The sequence below is a fragment of the Lemur catta genome, chromosome 17, assembly GCF_020740605.2.
Source record: "Lemur catta isolate mLemCat1 chromosome 17, mLemCat1.pri, whole genome shotgun sequence".
In the NCBI taxonomy this organism is placed as follows: domain Eukaryota; kingdom Metazoa; phylum Chordata; class Mammalia; order Primates; family Lemuridae; genus Lemur; species Lemur catta.
The window spans coordinates 26,656,175-26,677,951 of record NC_059144.1 but is presented as its reverse complement, the minus strand read 5'-3'; the positions used below and the strand labels follow the sequence as shown (position 1 = coordinate 26,677,951).

At 45.6% G+C, this 21,777-nt stretch overlaps 1 protein-coding gene across 4 annotated transcripts in view; it reads left to right on the top strand.

Annotated features, from left to right (window-relative positions):
• SIRPB1 (signal regulatory protein beta 1) overlaps positions 1 to 21,777 on the top strand; it is a 52,904-nt gene that overhangs the window by 15,295 nt on the left and 15,832 nt on the right. Inside the window, exons 3-7 of one of the 4 annotated variants that reach the window (XR_006729429.1) lie at positions 1,553 to 1,870; positions 2,341 to 2,673; positions 8,125 to 8,239; positions 8,728 to 9,822; positions 10,066 to 12,213. The exons of 1 other annotated variant lie outside the window; for it this stretch is intronic. Coding sequence is in view for 2 of the 3 variants with exons in the window: in XM_045528349.1 (XP_045384305.1) it covers positions 1,553 to 1,870; positions 2,341 to 2,673; positions 8,125 to 8,237 (764 nt within the window). In the remaining variant the exon portion in view is untranslated. Of the gene's footprint in view, positions 1 to 1,552; positions 1,871 to 2,340; positions 2,674 to 8,124; positions 8,240 to 8,727; positions 12,214 to 21,777 lie in introns of those variants that run through there. 2 more of the 4 variants (XM_045528349.1, XM_045528348.1) reach the window with 2 other exon arrangements.

Here is a 21,777-nt window from a genome sequence, read left to right as displayed (position 1 = left end):
GGACGTCTGGGCTGCTGTGTCCTGATGATGTGACTTCCTCAAGTGACACCTTCCTTACTGTGCCCTCAAAATGTTTGATGGGTGTTAGGGAGCAAGTTAATGTTTACAAATGCAAATATTTGTGATATTTGCTACAGAAGGTGCACAGTAAAAATTAGCAATTGGGAGACAACCTTTAGGACCCATCTACAGGAAAAAACTGCCCTTATTTTTCTGATGCTACAATTTATGTACTTTCAGGACCCAGCAAGAGCTTCTGCCTGTTTAGTGGGCCTGTGTCTATGGGTGTAATTAATTAGTGCTTAAGAAATTAACCACCTTTAGCTTTTTCAGTACTCAATGATATGAGTTTTCAACCCAAACCTGACCCAAAAGAAGACCCATATTCCAGAAAATGCTTCTCCCTTTCAATTCTGGAGTTGACACAGATTAGACCTGTTAACTAAAAAAGAAAAAAGAAAAAGAAAGAAAGAAAGAAAGGATAGGGAGGTCAAAGGGAATGACACTTATTTGGGAAACAAAGAATTGCAATTCAGGCACACTGAGTCAGGGCAGCCCTGAATAGTGTCCCATGAGGTGAGTGTAGAAGTTTTGCATGGGGGATTTTCACAAAAAGTTTTTGGAGACAGTTCATTGGCTGGGCAGAAATCCTAAACTGCAAACCTGTTCTAAATGGTTACTTAATTAGAGGCCTCCCAGCTGAGAGATGCTGAGCTCCCCAGACTTTGACTTCAGTCGTTATCCAGGTCTGTGGGAACATTCAGTGGGTTGACCTTCAGCAGGTGCGAGCACAATCTTCCCAAACCTGCTGACTCCACTGTCAAGCCTTGGCCTTAATTACCTCATTTCCTTTCACACACGTTACAGGAATGTTTGTGGAAAGAATGAAAAATATAGAATAAATTCATAAATACCCAAAGGGAAAGCCCTGGATATATGTAAAGTCTAGGTGAAAGATAGCTTGTGCTTGTTCATTTTTGTGAAGCATCTTCTGTGATTTATCCAAAGCAAAACTGCTTCCATTGCCTTGTTGCACCTGGGGAAGGAGAAATGCCGGTGTCCCATTTTACAGATGGGGAGCTGGATGTGCCAGGCCACCCCTCTTGTCGGCTGGCCAGCCTGGTGCCAGCTCTCACGGCAGTGCCACTTTGCCACTTGTTCCCTGCACTGACGTCTATAATCGCTCTCTCTGGGGTTGGCAAGGTGTCCAGGAGAGGCCGGCTGGGAACAGTTAATACCAAGGGTGAAACCAATCAAAAATCTTGTTCCCGTGCCGAGAGGGGTGGAATCGCCCTGCGCAGAGAGAAGGGCTTTGAACTCAGACCTGGGATTCCCTCTGGGCCCTGCCCCTACTCACTGTCTGGCCCAGGCTGGTCTCTCCCCTCTGGGAGCCTTTGCGTCATGCAGTGTAAAATGAGGATAAGGACACCCCCCCCAGCATTATCAGACGGACTAAACATATTGTCTGTGAAGACCCTTGACAGTGTCACATTCTTATCATTCATAATGGTCGTTGCAATCATGTCTCCTGTTTGTAAATGCTCCTTTTTAGCCAAACCCTCTGTCCCTGTGGTGACGGGCCCTGCGGCAAGGGCCACGGCTGACCAGACGGTGACCTTCACCTGCGAGTCCCGTGGCTTCTCCCCACGAGACATCACCCTGAAGTGGTTCAAAAATGGCAATGAGCTCTCAGACTTCCAGACCAGCGTGGACCCTGCAGGAAAAAGCGTCTCCTACAGCATACACAGCACAGCCAGGGTAGCGCTGAACCGTGGGGACGTCCACTCTCAGGTCATCTGCGAGGTGGCCCACGACACCTTGCAGGGGGCCCCTCTCCGCGGGACTGCCAACTTGTCTGAGACCATCCGAGGTAGAGGACCCCCACGTCCAGCCCCAGCCCACACCTGGCCGCCCAGCCTGCTCCTCCCCCAGCTTTTGCTCCAGGGCTGAAACTGCCTGGAGTCTAATTCCTAACTGTCCTGCCCACCTACCGTGTGCCTAGATGTGCCGCTCTCTTACTCTCATTCTGATGGCACCTGCCGGGTGAACACCCACCATGTGCCAAGCACTGTGCCTGGTGGGTTTGTTTAGTTCACCAATAGCAGCTGCAGTCACTGAGCACCCACTATGAGCCAGCCCCACGTGCTTGGCAATTTTATCTATTTTGCTACAGTTATGACATTCTGACTGCCTGCCGGGGTTGTGCTTTAGCACCTACTGTATGCCTAGCACTGTCCTGGGTGATGCCCTTGCCCTGGTGGTGGGAGCTAAATTATCCAGCCCGTTCTCTGTGGTCTGCCTGTGCCATAAGGTCAGAGCTTCTGCCCTGTGCTGTTTCAGTTCCGCCCACCTTGGAGGTTACTCAACAGCCCACGATGGCAGGGAGCCCGGTGAACGTCACCTGCCAGGTGACAGGGTTCTACCCCCAGAGCCTACAGCTGACCTGGTTGGAGAATGGAAACGTGTCCCGAACAGAAAAGGCCTCAACCCCCATAGAGAACAAGGATGGGACCTACAGCTGGACCAGCTGGCTCCCGGTGAACTCGTCTGCCCACAGGGAGGACGTGCGGCTCACCTGCCAGGTGGAGCATGACGGGCAGCCGCCGGTCAGCAGAAGCCACGTCCTGGTGGTCTCCACCCACCAGAAGGAGCAGGGCGCAGGTGCCACCCCTGGTGAGATTACAAATTTCTAAATTTTATCTTTTTATAATGTAAAAAGTAGTATTTATGCTTGTTATAAAATAATCTAGAAGGCTATAAATATAAAGAAGAATTTTAAAGTCAGCTTATCTCTCCAAATCCCACATTCCAAGGGTCACCATTGCTAAGAGTCTGGTTCACACTTTGGTAGATCTCTTGACTTAAATATATATTACAAGAGGAAAGAAGGGAGGGAGGGAGATCACCGGTTCACGACGTGCTGCCTTTTGCCTTCTTCACCTGACGGTTTCAGGAGTTTAAGACAGTTCAGGTAAGATGGTTAAGACCTGTCACGGCTCGGGCCTCCGCTGTGTCCTGATCTGTGAGAATGGACCAGCAGTGGTCACAACCGCTCCCTGCACATTTACTGCATGCAAATGTCTGTTCACCTGTGACCTCCTTTCCTGCTCCAGCCACCTATTGAGTTTGGAGTTTTGCAGGAAAAACCAGGACTCGGGGAGCAATGGGGGGTGTTGTTGAAGACCTGCCATTAGACCAGGTGATTGGTCTAAACTAATCAAGGTAAATCTGAGTCCCTAAAGACAGGGCCACTGTGTGCCTAAAAGGCAAATTTGTGCTAATTAGAAGAACGTTCCCCTTCAGCCAGGCATTGTTCCAAGGTCCTGAAGTTGGCTGGAGACCTCCCTTCTATGACAAAAATATGTCTTATTTCCTGCTCATGTAACACGAGGAGGGGACTCTACTCCGGAAGGCTTTTCAAAGGCCCAGTCTCCTTCCAACATGCCCTATGGTGTTGGCCTCCTCTGCTGAGTCAATGCTGGGTCACCTTTGGTCTGTGTCCCGGCCTGCTGGAAGAGTAAAGATAGGAAGTGGAGGGCAATTTCCCTTACACTAAGAGGTGCTTGGAAGGTGCAAAGTCATGTCCACTGATAACTTATTCATGTATGCACGTGCAGACTCCATAATTGGGTGGTCATATGATTAAGGACTTTTTTCTACAAAACCAGTATCATTATCAAGTTAATAAAATTTTAACTTTTTAAATCTTTAAATTTATTAAAATTATTAAAATAATTCCCGCATATCATCTAAAATGGTATAAACTCAAATTTCTCCAAATTTCTTTATGTATATATATTTTTTTTATTTCAGCATATTATGGGGGTACAAATGTTTATGTTACATGTATTGCCTTGAACCCACCCGAGTCAGAGCTTCAACTGTGTCCATCCCCCAGATAGTGCACACCGCACCCATTAGTTGTGAATATACCCATTCCCCTCCTCCCCTCTTCCCACTGCCTCACAACCAGACTTCTTTTACCACTGTTTTTCTGTGCACCAAAATTCATTTTAATTCATCCTTAAATGCTTGGTGAAATTTTCCTGTGAAATATCTAAGCCTTGAGAATTTGGGGGGGATTTGAAATTGTGAATTTTACTCATTTTATATTGGGTGAATTGTAGTAGTTGTGCTTTTTGAAGAATTTTTGGTCCATGTTATCTAAGTTGTCAAACTTCTGTGTGTAGGGCTGTTCATAATACCCCCTTCTCATTCTTTTGGTGTCTGCAGAGTCTGTAGTGATAGCCCCTGTTTTATCCTGGGATTAGGGTATTTTATAGTATTTCCAGCTTAATAGGCCTCTCTTAGTCTGTATAGCATAATCCAGGTGTGTTCATGGAGTTTTGCATTTGTTAGCTTGTTTGGATATTGGGGAAAAGTTCTGGATCCTCTAATTCTTTGGCTCTCTTTCTCTTTTAGGACCCTAACTTTCCCTCTGTCCTCCACTTTTTTATTCTTCCTCTACCACTCTGTGGTCAAAGAGAACTTCTTCCTTCCCATTGCTTTCCCCCCAGAAGTTATGCACTTTAAGTCCTGCCTGTCTTTTTAATCACATCTGGCCTTTTAAAATATTCCTGCCTCCTTATGTTGCATTTCTATTGATGCTGTAACAAATCCCCAACAGTTCAGTAGCTTAAAACAGTGCAAATTTATTACCTTGTAGTTAGGGAGGTCAGAAGTCTAAAATGGTGCAGCAGGGCTGTACTTTTCCTGGAGGGTCTAGGGGACAACCCTCGTCCTTGCCTTTTCCAGCTACCAGAGGCTTCTGGCATCCCTTGGTGGATGGCCCCACGTCACGCCAACCTCTGCTCTATCCCCACATCTCCTTCGCTGCCTAACTCTCCTATCTCCCTCTTTCACTGCTAAGGACCCTTGTGATTACATTGGATGCCCCTGGATAATCCAGGATAACCTCCCATCACACCTTCAAGGTCCCTTTTGCCATGTAAGGTGACATAGTCACTGGTTTCAGGGCATCTGTACCAACCCTTTTAAGTCATGTGCACTTCAAAATCCCTTGCTAGGTTCTGTGCTCTGAACTGCTGGACACTTTTCCCGTATTCTCAGCTATAGGGTACATTTGATATTGCTGGTGGTGTTTCTAAATAACCCCTAGTTAGGACCCTGGCTAGCTGCCCTCTGTGTTCCCTGCACTTTTTCTTGTGGCTGGGCGATGACAGGATGGCAGCCTCGTGAGAGATGTGCACCAGGCTTTGCAGATCGTTCCCTTTTGACTCACAGTTATTTTGCAGTTTGGCATTCTCTCTGCAAGTAATACCAAATACTTGTTTTTTATAGATTTTCCTTTTTGTTCTTCTTGTTTGGGGAGGACATTTTTAGAGATAAGGAGCTCTGCCACTGCCATTGGCCTCAGCAACCCAGAAGTTGACTGAAGAGCTTCGAGTGCTTTAACCCAAATACCTCCTCCCGCATCTCAGGGTCCTACAGCTTCCCCACCAGGGCCCACCCTGGCATAGCAGCCCACGGGTTCAGAATCCAGCCTGCGTTGTAGCACTGCTTCCGTTATAATGATATACAGGACCCAATCCTCTATTCTTTCTGCCCTCTGGCCCCAGGAGATAAGACCGTGCAGTGCCGCCAAGAAGTCCTCTGGCTTCCACACTGAACCTGAACTCCTCATCAGTCACTCAACTCCTCATTGTCTTTCTCCAAAGGATTGGTGCCCAGTGGCAGCCATCCAATTCCGTAGTCCTTATAACTACCATGTTATAAAACAAACTACCATTCGTTTTCAAATGCCCGATGGCAAGGGATTCCCTTCCTGTGGTTAACCCATCCCAGTTCTCCGCCAGTGAGAGTTCTATCACCTGCACCACCAAGCACCACGGGCCAGGCCTGCCTGGGCTCCACTCGCCAGCAGCCCCGGGGCCTCGTTGCCAGCCAGCAGATGAGGGAGCAGGTTGCAAACTTGCATTTTAGAGTCCGCTCTCCAGACTGCTCCCCGAGGTCCATTCCCCCGGGAGGCAGACCCTGAGATGGACACGGGAAACCCGAAGCATCTTAGAGTGCCGTCGGGGTCAACATGTCTGAGGGTGTGAGGAGACAGGACCTGAGGAGGGAGATACTGGGCCACCCAGGCGTGACAAAGACTCAACTGCTTCCTTTAGCATTGTTTTAAATTGAGAGGAGGGGGCTGGGCCTTCTACTCCCAATTCGGCCAGTCTTTGATGGGTTCACCCCCTGGAAGGAGTGCCCTTGGGTAGCACAGTTCTCATCAAGGAGGAGAAAGTCCCAGAAAGGCCCTCAGCTGAGAACTGCCAGCGTCCATCGCTTCAGCAGCCACAGATGCTCAGGTCTCCTCCCTTAAGGACCCACCAGAGCTATTTTATTTATAAAAAAAAAAAGTATGAAAAAATGCTCAACGTCCCTAATCATCAGGGAAATGCAAATCAAAACCACAATGAGATGTCACTTAACTCCAGTGAGAATGGCCTTTATCAAAACGTCCCAAAACAACACATGTTGGTGTGGATGCAGAGAGACAGGAACATTCATACACTGCTGGTGGGACTGCAAACTAGTGCAACCCCTGTGGAAAGCATTATGGAGATACCTTAAACAGATTCAAGTAGACCTACCATTTGATCCAGCAATCCCATTATTGGGCATCTACCCAGAAGAACAAAAGTCATTCCATAACAAAGACACCTGTACCCGAATGTTTATACCAGCACAATTCACAATTGCAAAGATGTGGAAACAACCCAAATGCCCATCAACCCACGAATGGATTAGTAAACTGTGGTATATGTATACCATGGAGTACTACTCAGCTATAAGAAATAACAGTGATACGACATCTCTTTGGTTCTCCTGGAGAGAGTTGGAACCCATTACATTAAGTGATGTATCCAAAGAATGGAAAAACAAGCAACACATGTACTCACCAGAAAATTGATTTCCCTGATCATCACCTAAATGCACACTGGGGAAGGATACTAATTGGATATCAGACTGAGACGGGGGGGTGGGGGTGGGGGTGGGGGGGGAGGGGTTGGGTGTATGCCTACAAGATGAGTGCGTTGCGCACCGTCTGGGGAATGGTCATGCTTGAGGGTGCTGACTGGGGGAGGTGGGGGGTGGGGGAGGGGATGGAGGTATGACTACATGGGGAGTGCCAGGTGCACTGTCTGGTGAATGGACACGCTTGAGGCTCTGACTCGGGGAGATGGGTGGGACATGGACAATGTATATAACCTGAACTTATGTACCCCCATGATAAGCTGAAATAAAAAAAAAAAAATAGGTCAGCTGATCAATAGCAAATTGAGACTGCATGAGAATCAAAAAAAAAAGTATTTTAATATCTTTGTTTAATTGTAACAACAAAAACTGCTCATTGTAAAAGTGCAAAGAATCTAAATGTGCTTCCCCAGAGCTGTGTCCAACAGGACGACTGCAGAGACACGTGCAGTGGGTGAGGTGGACCAGATGGTGCTGGGGGCCCTCCTGACTTTGAGACCCTCTCCCTTGACTCACTGGGGTGTTTTCCAGCCAGCAGGTTTCACTGGGTCAGGCCCCTCGAGGGATCCTCCAGCTCCTGAGAACATAAAGCCATCCTCCCCTGCCCAGAGCTAAACAGGATATCGTGCAGCCCACCCTTCCCCTGCGAAGCTGTCCCCACTCCCTGCATGCCCTTCCATGGTCATTCCTATGACCCTAGGAAGTTGGACTTGTCTTGGTCCAAACAACCCGGTCTTAGGGGTCATCCTAAGGCACACCAGTGTTGGGCTTCCCTAGGTTTGGAGCCCACTAATCTTGTGACCCTCCCTACCCTCTCTGGGCCTCAGTTTCCCATCAGAATGAGGATAACCATCCCTGCCCCCAGGGTTGTGAGGCACCATGCTTGTGCAACCCTGAGTAGACATCCTTCCCACCCGTTCCCTCCAGGAGGACAACCTGGCAGCCTGGGACGGGCTCAGCGAGAATGTGGAGCCTCTCTACCCTGGCTTCTTCCTCGGGCTGCAGCAGGGCGGGATGCAGGTTCAAAAGTTCAGGGCATAGATGGGCCCAGGTGGCCTCAGACTGGGTAAGTGGACGCCCCTGGGATGAACTCCTGGGTAGCCTCTCTCATGACTCCTCCTGTGCCCTGATTTCCAGGCTCGGCACCGTCTTCTCCTGTGCCCCTCCTCGTGGCTGTCCTCCTGGGCCCCAAGGCGCTGCTGGTGGTTGGTGTCACTGCCGTCTGTGTCCACAGGAAGCAGAGGGCCTGACCGTAAGTGTGTGTAGGGGGAAGGGTGCTGCCCCGGTGTGCAAGGCCGGCAGGGGGCCAGTCCACATGCCACGCAGCGTCAGGTCGGTGGACTTCAGAGAAGATGGCACACCTGTAAGAGGCTTCCGACTACCAGGAAGTACATGGGTGCTGCAGGGGATGGGCTACATCTAGGGCGTTCAGAGGGTATCCCCAGCGCCCTAGGGGGCCCACGGAGGACGTGGGCAGAGGGGGCTGGGCGAGGGCAGCTGAGTGGCTGACTCCGCTGCAGGCCATCTCTAGGTTACTTGAACGCCAGGGTCTGTGGGGCCAAACGTGTCCCCGTTGTAGAGTATCGTTGAGAAGCCCCAGACGGGCAGCTCTGAGGGCTGTTCCCACTCTCACCCTCCCTGTGCCTGAGCGGAAGGGACTCAGGAAGGGGAGTCGGGGCTCGGGGAGCAGGGCTGAGCCGGCAGAGCCCCATCTCAGGGCCACACATCCACCCGCGACAGGCATCCCAGAAGGGGACCAGCACCGGGGACATAACAGGCTGTCAGGAATGACGAGCAGACGATTAAACGTGGACATGTTTCCCCTCAGCGCCTTCCTTCCTCCCCCGCCACGTGGGACCCTCCGTCTCTGCTGCCTCCGTCCTTCCTTGCAGGGCTCAGCCAGACAGACGGAACTGGAGAGAACCTTCCACAGACTTGGCTCCAAATGCCTCCCCTCCCAGGACCTCCACCTGCCCTCGGCCCCCCGTATCAGCATCGTCAGTCCCTGCTGCCCCCAGGGCCAGGTCTTCTTTCGTGATCCTGAACAGGGCCATGGATCAGGCTGAGGGGCTGACTCAGGACACCTCTTTAAAATTTGAGAAACAAGCCAAACCTAAGTGCCTCAGGACCTCTCTCACCCATCGCCTCAGGATTGGCCGTGAACCTCGGACTCCCATCCAGGCTGCCTGGATCCCAGCCTACCCCAGCTCCCCAGCCGTGCTGAATTTCTCCAGTGTCTCCTGAATGCAAATGAACCCCCATCCCAGTTCAAGAAGAAAAAATTATTTTCTTTCTCTTTGTCTAAATGTCCTACTCTTCAAACTCAGAAAGAAAGAAGCTTTCCCTCCTCTCTCTGTGATGGGAACATCAATCAGCTCCTCCATCTCCCTGCGTCCTCCCAGCCCTGTTGCTCATTGTGCAAATGCTGAGACAGTCTAAGAAACCTTGGAGTCCCGTTTGATTTCTCTGCTCTTAACACCCCGGATTCAATTCTGCCTTCAAAATGCGTATGTCCCCTGGTGAAATGGTAAATGTTTAACAATCGACTTTGAAAGGGGCGGAAAAAAGCCTGATGCGTGGTGCTTCTCAATTTCTGCAGTGTAAATACTCCCAGTGTGGTCAGTTTCAAGTTACCAGCAGTTTACCAACCAGACTGCAAAACTGACACTTTGCAACAGTCCAAGCCTGCTCCGGCACACGTCTGTCACATCCATAACCTGCACACTTCTTACCCCCAGTCCCCCCGCCCATCCCAGCCAACCTCACCTCTTCCTGGACCATTGCTGTAGTCTCTAATCAGCTTCCCTGTTTCAACCACAGCAATTCTTTGAAAAAGTAAGTCAAATGATCACTCTTCTGCTACTCCCCAACATAGTTGCACGGCTCCCTCCCTCCCTTCTTTCAAGTCTCTGCTCAATGTCACTTTATTAAAGGCTTTTTTCACATACCACCTTTTATGAAATATTAATTCCCTTCTTTCTCCCTGACATACCAATTCCTCTTAACCTACTTTTTTTGTTAGCATTTGTTGCCGTTTGTACTATACTGAATACAGGCTGTCGTTGCTTTACATGGCAGGGCAGGATTGTAAAAGGACTGCAGAGCTGGCACGGTGGCTCATGCCTATAGTCCCGACTACTCAGGAGGCTGAGGCCGGAGGATCACTTGAGCCCAGCCACTCAAGGCCAACCTGGGCAACGTGGTGAGACCCCATCTCAAAAAAACAAAAAAGACTGTGCAAACTGAAACCCTTGAAAGCAATCTCCGTGTCAGTGAGAAATATAATGATTGTTCTGGTGACCTTTATAATGTTTTATCAAAGTATTAGAGACTCTCATACTGTCTGTTACAAATGTATAGGGCAATGAAAAATAAAATAAAATGAATATTTAGTACACTGTAATTTGAAACATTGGAAACATTGAGAGTTAAAGTGTTTTATTTCTTTATAAAAACCTATCAAGAGTAGTTAGAACAGTGCTTGCCTTCTTGACGGCAGAAAAAACAAATTCTGCCAAAATATTTAAAGAGATTTATTCTGAGCCATTATGAGTGACTGTAACACGGGGATACGCAAACCTAAGAAGCCTGGAGTAAGTGGTCCCGAGGCAGTCAGATTACAGTTTGATTTCATACATTCCAGGGAGACAGGAGTTACAGGCAACGACATAAATCAATACAGGGAAGGCATATATTGATTTGGCCTGAAAAGGCAGGATATCTTGAAGTGGGGGCTTGCGAGTCACAGGCGGATTTACAGGTTCTTTAATTGGCAATTGGTTGAGGGAGTAAAGCTTTGTCTAAAAATCTGGAGTCTGCAGGAAGAAGGAATGCCCAAGTTAAGATAAAGGAATCTGCTCTCTGCCCTGTGATGCCATACCAGAGCCAGGGTGGAAAATAAGCCACATTGAACTCAATCAAAAAGACCAATTTTAACAAGATTTTATGGTTTTTCAAGCGTGATTCCCCAGGTCCCTTAGAAAGGAATTTGAGCAAGATGAGGAAAGGTCAGAGTTCAGTCCTCACTCTTACATAATTTATGATTTAAGCAAGCATCTTTCCACCTTGGTAAATTCCCATCCTCCTCTGTGTTTGGGTTCTCTTTCAGCATCTTATCTTTTGCACTTGCAATGTTGTGAAATCTCTCCAAACATTGCTTTCATGTGAAAATTTTTGCTGGTATTGCTTCCTCTGGGACATCTCCACCCTTCCTATCACCACCGCTTTCCCGTTTATGGCAAGTTGGGTTCACGAAGTCCCTCTGGCTGCCTATCTAAAGTCCCTTGAGCAGTATCAGGGTCAACATTGCCAATACTTCTATAGCTTGCGTTCAATTTCAACTTCACTTCCAGCATTATCGCTTCTCATTTCTTCCCTGCACCTTCATCTTACCTGCCAAATCCCTTTTGCAGTTATTCATTTCTGTAAAATGTTAGTGGGCTCACCGCTGGGAGACACAGAGGCAATGCAGCGTCAGGTTTTGCTGTCTCAGTAAGAGATTCACAGGGTCCAACACCAACAGACTTTGGAAGAAGTGACTCGATTGGTCACTGATCTGATCCTGATGAGCTTTTGTTATTCACATAGTGATTTGTGGACTGAGGAGCCAGCACTGAAGCTTGTACGTTTTATGCAAATTATTCACAGGAAATTCACTTTGGTAACTAAAATTTGAACCTTGTGTGGGGGAACTGGTGTTATTTACCTAAAGTGTGTTAACTGAAATTCATGCATCTCAGCACCAACATGAGAACTGCCTGCATTTGTCTGTCTGTCTTCCTCAAATAGATTGCCAGTTCTAACAGGGAAGGGACTATATATGTCCTCAGTTTTCAAACCAGTGGTTGCCATATAATAGGCCGTCAAATGTTTTAATAAATGAATGAATACATCATTGAGGCCATTGGTTTCTACTAGAAGTTGGATTTCAAAACAAAACTTTTTTCATTCAATCACCTGACTTGTGTGTTATATTCCCCAGCTCTTTCTTTAAAGATTACTCTCTCTTCTTTCTGTTTAAAAGATCTCATCAAAAATTCAACATCCTCCAGAAAATAAGAAAGTGCTACAAAAAAAAAAAAAAAAATCCTCCCAAATCCCAAAACCAAAACCCACATTGATTGGAGTCTGTCAAAGGGGCACAGGAACCAAGTGAAAGAGCTCCCAGTGGCCAAAGCTGGAACAATTTCAGCAACAAAATAAATAAAATAGTATTGGGTTATAACCCAAAATATAAAATAAATATCTGTGAATCCATGATGACATAAATAAATGATTGAATAAGTTATTAAATGGAGGAGAAGAGAAAAATCTCCTGTGTAGAGGAGTCCCAGATAATTCGTGTATATACTCCACCCTAAAGGAGGTGGAACATGCCTCTCTCCTCAAGTGTGGGCTGTGCATAGTGATTTCCTTCCAAAGAGTGCAGTATGGAAAGAAAAGGAAAAAATAACTTTGTAATGGAGAAATCTGACAAATGCTACATCAGCCCAGTGATCAAGTATTCATCAACAGTTATAAAGAAACATCAATAACCATAAACCATGTCAATAGCATGTATCCTTGATATGGTATGATGAAAATGACACTCTTCCTCTGTTACCTTAACCCCCCAAAACTCGCACACCCCCATCTAATCATGAGAAAAATATCAAACAAATTCCAATAGAGAGGCTTCCTGCAATATCCTGCCCAGGACTCCTCAAACCCTTCAAGGCCACCAAGATCAAGGAAAGGCTAAGAAACTGTCACAGCCAAGAACAACCTAAGGAGACACGACAAGTAAATGTCACATGGTATCCTGGGTGGGATCCAGGAACAGAAAAAAGACATTAGGTAAAAACAAAAGAAATCTCAAAAAACTATGAACTTTGCGTAATCATGATGTATCACTATTGGTTCATTAACTGTGACAAATGTATCATACTATTGTTAAGATGTTAATAATAGGGGCATCTGTGTAGGGATACATGGGAACTCTATATTCTCAATTCTTCTGCAAATCTAAAACTGTCCTAAAAAATTAAGTCTATTAAAATAATCTCAACATCTTGTCCCCAGCTAGTTTTCTTTGCCTCTTGTACCCATTGGGGAACAATTCAAGGATATATGTGGTGGGGAGACTTTGTTAATATTCCCGAGTTTGATCTCACTTCACAAGCCTGAGGTGTCCTTTCCTCTGTCCCTGGCCAGAGCTCACTCCAGACCTGGGCACTAAGAGATCCCTGAGGAAGCTGCTTCTCAGTTCCCCATGACACTCGCCCTAAACTTTTCCAGTTAGTAAAGCCCAGATGAGACCAAGTGGGGCCAGAGAACTGTGGGTTATGCAGATGAGGTGGGGTTGTGTGGAGGACCTGACTGTGGGGGAGTGAATATGTGTCCTGAGCCCAGCGGTTCACAGGAAGGAGACGTTCCTAAGGGGAGTGTGGTGGATGAGATGATGCACCAGGCTGCAGAAGATAGTCCTCAACTCTCAGCCTTCTTTGGGATTGCCTCAGCTGAAGAGAGCCACCGTGCTTGGGTCATGCCTGGGAACAGGCCACATCCAACAACTCATCAACCTGGTGGTCTAAAAGCCCAGCTCTCCCATCCTAGCTCAGAACAACTCTGAAGGCACATCCTAGTCCCAGAGCTCCATGTGAAATCAGCTGAGGTCTTCTCTGGGACTTTCCTGCAGCTCAACTTCTCCTTCTACCCAGCCCTACTCCCCTAAAAAGCATCCTAAAGTACTCCCTGAAAAACGACCTGCTTGTTCATCTTCAGCTCAGAGTCTGTCTCCCAGGGAACCCAACCTGGGACAAAGAGGCTATGCTGGGTGTCAGAAAGGTGGGAATCCCTTTACCTCTAGGGGAGCAAGTCAGTCTTGGAAGGATGGATTGTTTATATTAATATTACATCAAGAACAAAGAGAATCCACAAAAGCATTTATGCAAGAAAGTGGTGTGATCAGATCAGTGTTATAAAAAGACGACTCTGGCTGAAGCAGGAGAAAGAGATGTTGGCAGACAAATGAAGATGGAACAGCCTAGTTAGGAGGCAGTGGTTTTCATTCAGGCAAGAGAAGATGATGGAGATGGAGAAAGAGACTGATTCGAAAGGGATTTAGGAGGTAAGTTGAATAGGGTCTGTTAGGGGAGCAATAGGAATGGATGAGTGAGAGTGTAGGAAGTGGGTCCCTTCCTGGTTTGACTAACTGGATGGATGATGGTGCCAAATACCAAACAGGCATGGGGTGAGTGAAGACAAGGTCTATGAGTGCAGATCTTGAGCTCAGATTTGAATATTTGCGGTATGCAAATGAAGATGTCAAAAAGGGTGCAGGACATAGGGGTCTGCATCGTGGACTCAAGATTACTCAGCTACTATGACGTGGATTCAGGATTTGAACCTCAATTGCATCTGGTTCCAAAGATGGTGCTCTTGGAACTCATTAGTACTCACCCTTAGCTTAGAGTCTAATGGAAGGTGAGAAGGTTCCTAGAGGTGGAGGGAAGGGTGAGATGATGGAGGCTGGGGGAATGTTCCTATCTACTTCTCAGCAAGGCCATGGATGGGCATCCCTGCGTGGGATTCATCGTTCCAGAACAGAAGGATAGGATGATGACATCACAAAGGAAAAGGTATCTTGTCATCTCACAGAGGATGTTCAGGATTTGCTGCGTGTTCTCCTGTTCTAACACCTTTCCTGGCCCTGAAGTCTGGTCAGACCCAGGGGAAGAGGCAGGAGTCATGAGAAGGTAATGGGGAAACAGCCCTAGAAGCCAGCGACTGGCTGTGGATGCTCCGACATTAAATGGTCACCAACCAAGTGCAGGCTGAGAGTCCCTGGACACAACCTTTCTGCCTGGGGAGAGGACAGCCCATTCCAGAGCTGAGAGAGAAGGAGGCCAACATGTTTTTTCTTGCCCCCTTTCTGGGAGCATTTCTTCTTCCCTCTACCTCCTCCCTCCAGAGCTGGCCCCAGATCCAGCCCAGACAGGAGAGGCAGCCCTCCCGTTCCCAGGCATTTCTAGGCATGTTGCTGTCTCTCCAGGAGAGAGTTCTCCATGGCTCCACCTTCCCTGAAGAAGCCTCCATCCTCTGAAGCACAGATCATTACCGCCTCCAAAACTCTAATATCTTTCCCAGCCACACTTGATTCTTCTTCAGGAAGGAGAAAGGAAGTGTCTCTCAGTGTCGCATAGAGGGACTCACAGAAAAGCCAGGAGCCCACGGCAGACATTGCACCAGGGCTCATTGTTCACCTCTGGCACCTCTGGAGTGCAGGGAAGGAGCCCTGGTAAAGTCCAACTCTATCACCAAGAAGGCGAGGCTATAGAGATCTCTTCTCCTCCTGCAGCTGTGCAGCTCAGTGAGGCCCAGATGTTGAACTCATGCAGGGGCTGGACCCATGCCTGCCCATTACAAGGTTCCAGAAGCTTCTGGCTCAGCCAGTGTCTCTGAGGCTCCTGGACAGGGCTGCAAGGCTGGAGAGAACCTCTGAGATGGGATGAGGCTCAGGGAGGAGCCCAAGCCTGTGGATGTCAAGCCCCCAGGCCCAGTGATACGGGGTATTTCCAGCAGCAACTTCTCAGCTAGGAGCAGCCTTGTCCATCCAATTTTATAATCACAAAGGAAAAAGTGTCCCAGTCCCCTGGCCTTTCCTCTCATCACAATCCCTTTCCTCTGACATCATGGAAACAGGAGCTACCGTCTCTCTTCAGAGCAGAGACCAGCGCCTCTCCAGGACAGGCATCCAGACAGAGAAGGCTCAAGGGCCCCCCAGGTTACCTGTCCCTGCCTTTCCGCCCTGCCCGCCTCTGCCTTCCCTACTGCTGTCCCTGCCGCTGGGACTTACAGGTGAGTGAGGCTCAGGTGTTTGTGTACTGGGGACTCCCCTCCACCTGTTTAGTGTGCTCTCACCACCTGTTCCCACAGAATTTCTTTTGGGAGGGCTTTCTCTGTCCCACCCCAGAACAGGCAAAATTTAGAAGACTAGACTGGGATAGCCACTCGCTGACAAAATCACCCAGTGGACGTGTCTGTTCCACAGCCCTTTGTTCAGGTCAAGGAGTCACACCCATGTCCACAGGGCTGGGCACAGCACCCATCACAGCCGCCACCCCCAGCCTCTGGAAATAGAGGATCTGTCTTTTAAATTTATTATCACTCCAAAAATGCTACCTGCTCAATGGAGAAAAAAAAGTGTTGGAAAACATGAAATTATAATGCAAGAGAATACAGGGCTGGCACCCAGAAATAACCATTGCTAAAATTTTGCAGAAGTTTGAGTGCTCGAGGAACATTGGCCAGAAGTGATCACAGGACGTCTCTCCAGGTCAGTGAGAAAGCTGAGCGCTGCCTAGTTCTGCCTTTTGCCCAAAAAGCCAAGCAGGCATGTGGAGTCTCTTCCTCAAGCCCATCAGTCCACGTTGGTAGAGGCTTCCAGTCCCGATTGCCGCCCAGGCAGCTTGAGGGTTTCAGACCAGACAGAAGAGAAGGCAAGACCGTTATCTGAGTATGAGGAGGAGGGAGGAAGGCTCAGATGTTTGAGACACCCAGGATCACTGGAGAATTTCAGCAAACACCAATTTTATACAATCTCTTTAAAAAAGAATCAACACCAATTCTGTACAGTCTCTTCCAGAAAACAGAAGAGGAGGGAACACTTCCCAACTCATTTTATGAGGCCATTACCTTGATAGCAAAACCAGATAAAGACTATACAAAAAAAATAAAACTACACACCAATGTCCTTCATGAACTTAGATGCAAAAATCCTCAACAACATATTAGCAAATAGAATCTAACAATGTGTAAAGTTACACACTATGACTAAGTTAGATTTATTCCTGGCATATAAGGCTGTTTCAACATCTGAAGATCAATTATTGTAATCCATCACATCAACAGGTTAAAGAAGAAAAATTGCATGACCATATCAATTGACGGAGAAAAAGAATTTCACAAAAGCCAACATTCATTCATGATGAAAACATTCAGCAAACTAGAAATAGAGGGGGAGTTTCCTCCTCTTGATAAAAAGCATCTGAAAAAACCTACAGCTAACATTATACTTAATGATGAAAGATTAAATGCTTTCCCCACAAAATCAGGAATAAGGCAAGGATGTCCATTCCCCACCCCCTTATTCAACATAGTACTGGGAGTTGTACACGTTGCAATAAGGAGAGAGAGAGAGAGAGAGAGAGAGAAGAAAAGAAAGAAAGAGAGAGGGAAGGAAGGAAGGAAGGAAGGAAGGAAGGAAGGAAGGAAGGAAGGAAGGAAGGAAGACAGGCAAGGCATACAGATTGTAAAGGCAGAAATATTTGTAGATGCCATGGTTGCCTACGTAGAAAGTGCCAAAGAATCTACTAAAAGAAAAAACTCCTAGAGCTAATGATTGAATTCAGCAAGGTAAAAGGACACAAGATCAACATACAAAAAATCAGTTATAGTTTTATGTACTAAAAACAAACATGTGACCATTTATATTAGCACCAAAGAAAATGAAATAGGTATAAATCTAACAGAAATATATACACGATCTATATGATAAAAATTACAAAATACTGATAAAAAAATTAAAGAAGAAATAAATAAACGTTCATGGATAGGAAGACTCAATATTGTCAAGATGTTGGTTCTTCCTAACTTGACCTATTGACTCAATGCTTTCCTAATCAAAATCCAAGCAAGTTATTGTGTGGATGTTGACAAACTGATTGCAAAGTTTATATGGAGAGGCAAAAGACCCAGAATAGCCAATATAATATTGAAGGAGGAGAACGAGGTCAGAGAACTGACACTGTCTAACTTCAACACTTACTATAAAGTTACAGCAATCAAAAAAAACAAAAGTTACAGCAATCAAGACAGCGTGGTATTGGTGAAGGATAGACAAATCAATGAAATAAAATAGAGAGTCCAGAAATAGATCCACATAAAAATAGTCAACTGATCTTTAACAAAGGAGCAAAGGTAATATAAAGAAAATATAGTCTTTTCGACAAATGGTGCTGGGAAAACTGGACATCCAGATGCAAAAAAAAAAAAAAAAAAAAAGAATCTAGACACAGACATAACAATCCTCAGAAAATTAATTCAAAATATTTCCTAAACCTAAATGTAAAACACAAAACTGTAAAACTCCTAGGAGAGAAAATAGAAGAAAACCCAGATGACCTTGAGTATGGCCATGATTTTTTTAAAAAATTAATAGACTTTATTTTTCTTTTAAAGACTTTATTTTTTTTAGAGCAGTTTTAGGTTTACAGCAAAACTGTACCTGAGTGACAGGTACAGATGTTTCTCACATACCCTCTGTCTGTGGCTTGTGTTTTTATTCTCTTGACAGTATCTTTCACAGAGCAGAAAATTTTAATTTTAATGAAGTCTACCTTATCAATTCTTTCTTTCATGAATTATGCCTTTGGTGTTGAATCTAAATAGTCAAATCTCCCACATGCTGGGAGAAAATATTTGCAAAAGACATATTTGATAAAAGATTTTTACCCAAAATATACAAAGAACCCTTAAAACTTAACACTAGGAAAATGAACATACTGATTTTAAAATGAGCAAAAGACCTTTCCACCACAGATGGAAAATAGGAATCTGAAAAGAGGCTCTCACCGAGTGAGTAAAGGTAATGAAGTAGTATGGGTTTTTTAAAGATCCAGGAATTTAATAGAGTCACAAGACATTGACTATGATCCACAATAGCTATGGCCATCCAGGAAGAAAACAGACAACTTAGAGATTTGCAACAAGAAAACAGAAAATTATGTACCCACCTGGAAAAACCAGTCTTTCTTGGAATTCTCAATGAATGAATGCTGAAAATAAATGTTTGGGTTACTAATGGCTACCAAAAATGATTTGGGCATAACAATGAGGTGAAGAGAGCAGCATTCCAAGGTTGCTCATTACATTATCAACAACTCCAAGGGAGTCTTCCATGATGTATCTCAAAGCCTCCCTGAAGAACCTTGCCATGGACAGGAGAGGAAGCAAAATGAATTGTAAGCATATATTGACCAGTTAACTGAAATGGGGAAAACTATTGAAATTTTCAACATATATTACTATTAGCGACTAACAGTGACCTGAGCTTGAGAAAGAACTGAAGAGTTTCTGGGGTTACGAGTTTCTTTCACACGGCTCCCAAAGGTCACTAGGGCTGGCCTACTAAATCAATGGAGGAACAAGACGTCACAACCTTGATGACCCTTCATTTTATTTTTTATGCTATGTATAGTATACAGGCAATGACTTTCATGATAGGGTAACAAAAATTCACAGTTAATGGTCATAAATTTTATTTCTATTAAAACATAATTAAAAGGGGAAAACTTAAGCCATTGATAACAGGTGAAGAGATGGGAACATCTCACAGGGATGGTTGAATATACCCAGCCATGCTGGCAGCTTTCGGGATGATACTTGGACAAACTTGCATACGCCCAATAAGTGTTTACAAAGAATTTATAGAAGTTTCCCATTTTAAAAATACAAATTTTATCTTGGTTTTTTGAATGAAAAACCCCATTCTAAATGTTACCCTTTCTATTTGGTAACAAGCTTAGCAAAGGCTTTAGTGATTGCCTCCTCTGCCTTCCCATTGATTTAAATTAGGTCAAAGAAAAGTCAGCTTAAAAGGATAGATGCATGTTTTATATGCATCATAATTAAAAGAGGTGATTTGATATAACTGATGTACTGAAATTGATGCATTGGCTTGCAATTTTCCATTACTTGCTTAAAGTAGAGAAGTGTATAAAACCTCATTTTGGGAATTCTCAGTTTACTTTGAAATCACTATTCCTAAGTTACGTAATGCCCTTAAAGACCAACCAGAGAGGGGAAAATGTCCTATTTATAACTAAATCAAAGCCAGAATTCCTGTGCGTACCTTGCTACATCAAATTTTACAACCTTGGTCACAGCATCGCTTTCTCTTCTTGCAGCTCCTAGAAGCTTTTATTCTTTAAGTTACTCTTAGGACAAACCAATAGTAACAAGTAAATTATAATTTTAAATTTTTTTTCTGGATCTTGGGCTCTGTCAGGTCCTCATAACCTGTCAAGTTTTTTACAGCCTTTCAGAAGAAAGAGGAGGGAGGGAATCAGTGGATTTAGTATTCATTTTTTTTCTTTTCCTTTCCAGAAAATATCAAATGTCTATGATGCAAATTTTTTTAAATTGCCAAATTAAGCAAAGTTCTTTAACACAAATTAAAACCTAAAGTTTTCTTCTTTTGTGCTAATTATAGAAAAATGGTGCACCTGAAGGAAGAATGTAAATAAAGTTAAAATTAGATATAAACATGCATGTATGTGTGTTTAAAAGGGAGAAAATATCTTTAAAATTCTACAAATAGAAAATTCTCCTTTGAGTATGTCATTTGTTGTAGAAATATTGTTAAACGTGACAATATATTTTTATTTTTTAATTTCCTGTATTGCTTAATTCCAAAACCTACTTTTCACTTCAGAAATTTCCTATCTTCGGTGTGCAGACAGGGAAGGAATGTGGCTGTTTGAAAAGGCTAATAGTCCAAGCAATGGATATTAGTCTCATTACAGGGCTTAACTGGTATTTTATAAATACATGACAAAAGTTTTATTATTATTTACCACTTTTCTGTTGATTTGGAGAAAGTATCTCTTAATTTAGGGCACACTCGTTCCAATAGTTTTTATCCTAAGTAACAAGGAAAGAAGGAAATGAGCTTCATGGTTGAGATTTGCTTGGCGGCATCTCTTCCCTCCCGCGCTCCATGCCTGGCCACACCCACTGACACATGCGTCACTCCAAGGATCCCTGCACCAGTCGCCCCTCTTGCAGGGCTCTGCCTCCAGGAATGGCAAGGGTAAGCGTATCTATAGTGTCTACCATCAACACAACTTCCATTTGCTGATTCCTGCAGCTTCTGCCCAAACAGGAATTGAATCTCCGTGTGGGTAAGGTTAGTTCCCACATGCCATTTATCTCCTCAACAAAGGGCAGGTGTTTCTGCCCTCTGGGGCCCAAGCCCCCTGAGCCTCTTCAGCCTCCACAGTCTCTAACCTCCCATTGTGGGCTGGAGGGTGACTGGTCCTGCAAGCAGGGACCTGAGTAGCAACACAATGTACTCGAGGACCACAGTCCCTACACTGGAAGTCAATGAGTGGGCGTGGTCTCCGACCGTGGCCTTCAGCTGCTTTGGGGGAATTTCAGACCAAAAATCAGCCTCCCCTATGGCCTCGCTTGTTAGAATCCACCCAAAGGGACCTGAGCAACTCCACATTCCGCAATCTGTTCTCAGATCTCCAAACCTAACTTGTCTGCTCACTCTTGGTCTCTGAGCCAAACCTCTCTCTGACCCTCCTTCTGACTTAACTTCAGAAAATACAGTGAGGATTGGGAGGTCCCCCAGGACAGCGGCACTTCCCTAGGAACGTGTCAAATCCAGCCACCTTCCCTGCTCTCCACACCACAGATCATTCGTGAGTCCTGTTAGAGCCAAACAGTCAGGCAGCCTCGCTGTACCTGCTCTTGGCTTGGTCAGTTCTCTGCTGTCCCTTTCCTCAGGTCCTTGGGGAAAATACCAACTTCACTGAGGACGCACGCCTCGACGTTTATTCTGGGACAGGTGGATGAGTGGGCTTTTACGCGACAGAAGGTCTGTTATGAGAGGGCACTTCCTCCACACGCAGGTCACTCTGAACTAGTCCGCTGGTTATCTACACATTGTCCTTAGCTTGGGGCCGCATCCCTAATTCTGAGACAATTGGAAAAATCTGACTCAAATTCTATTTTGCATCTTTC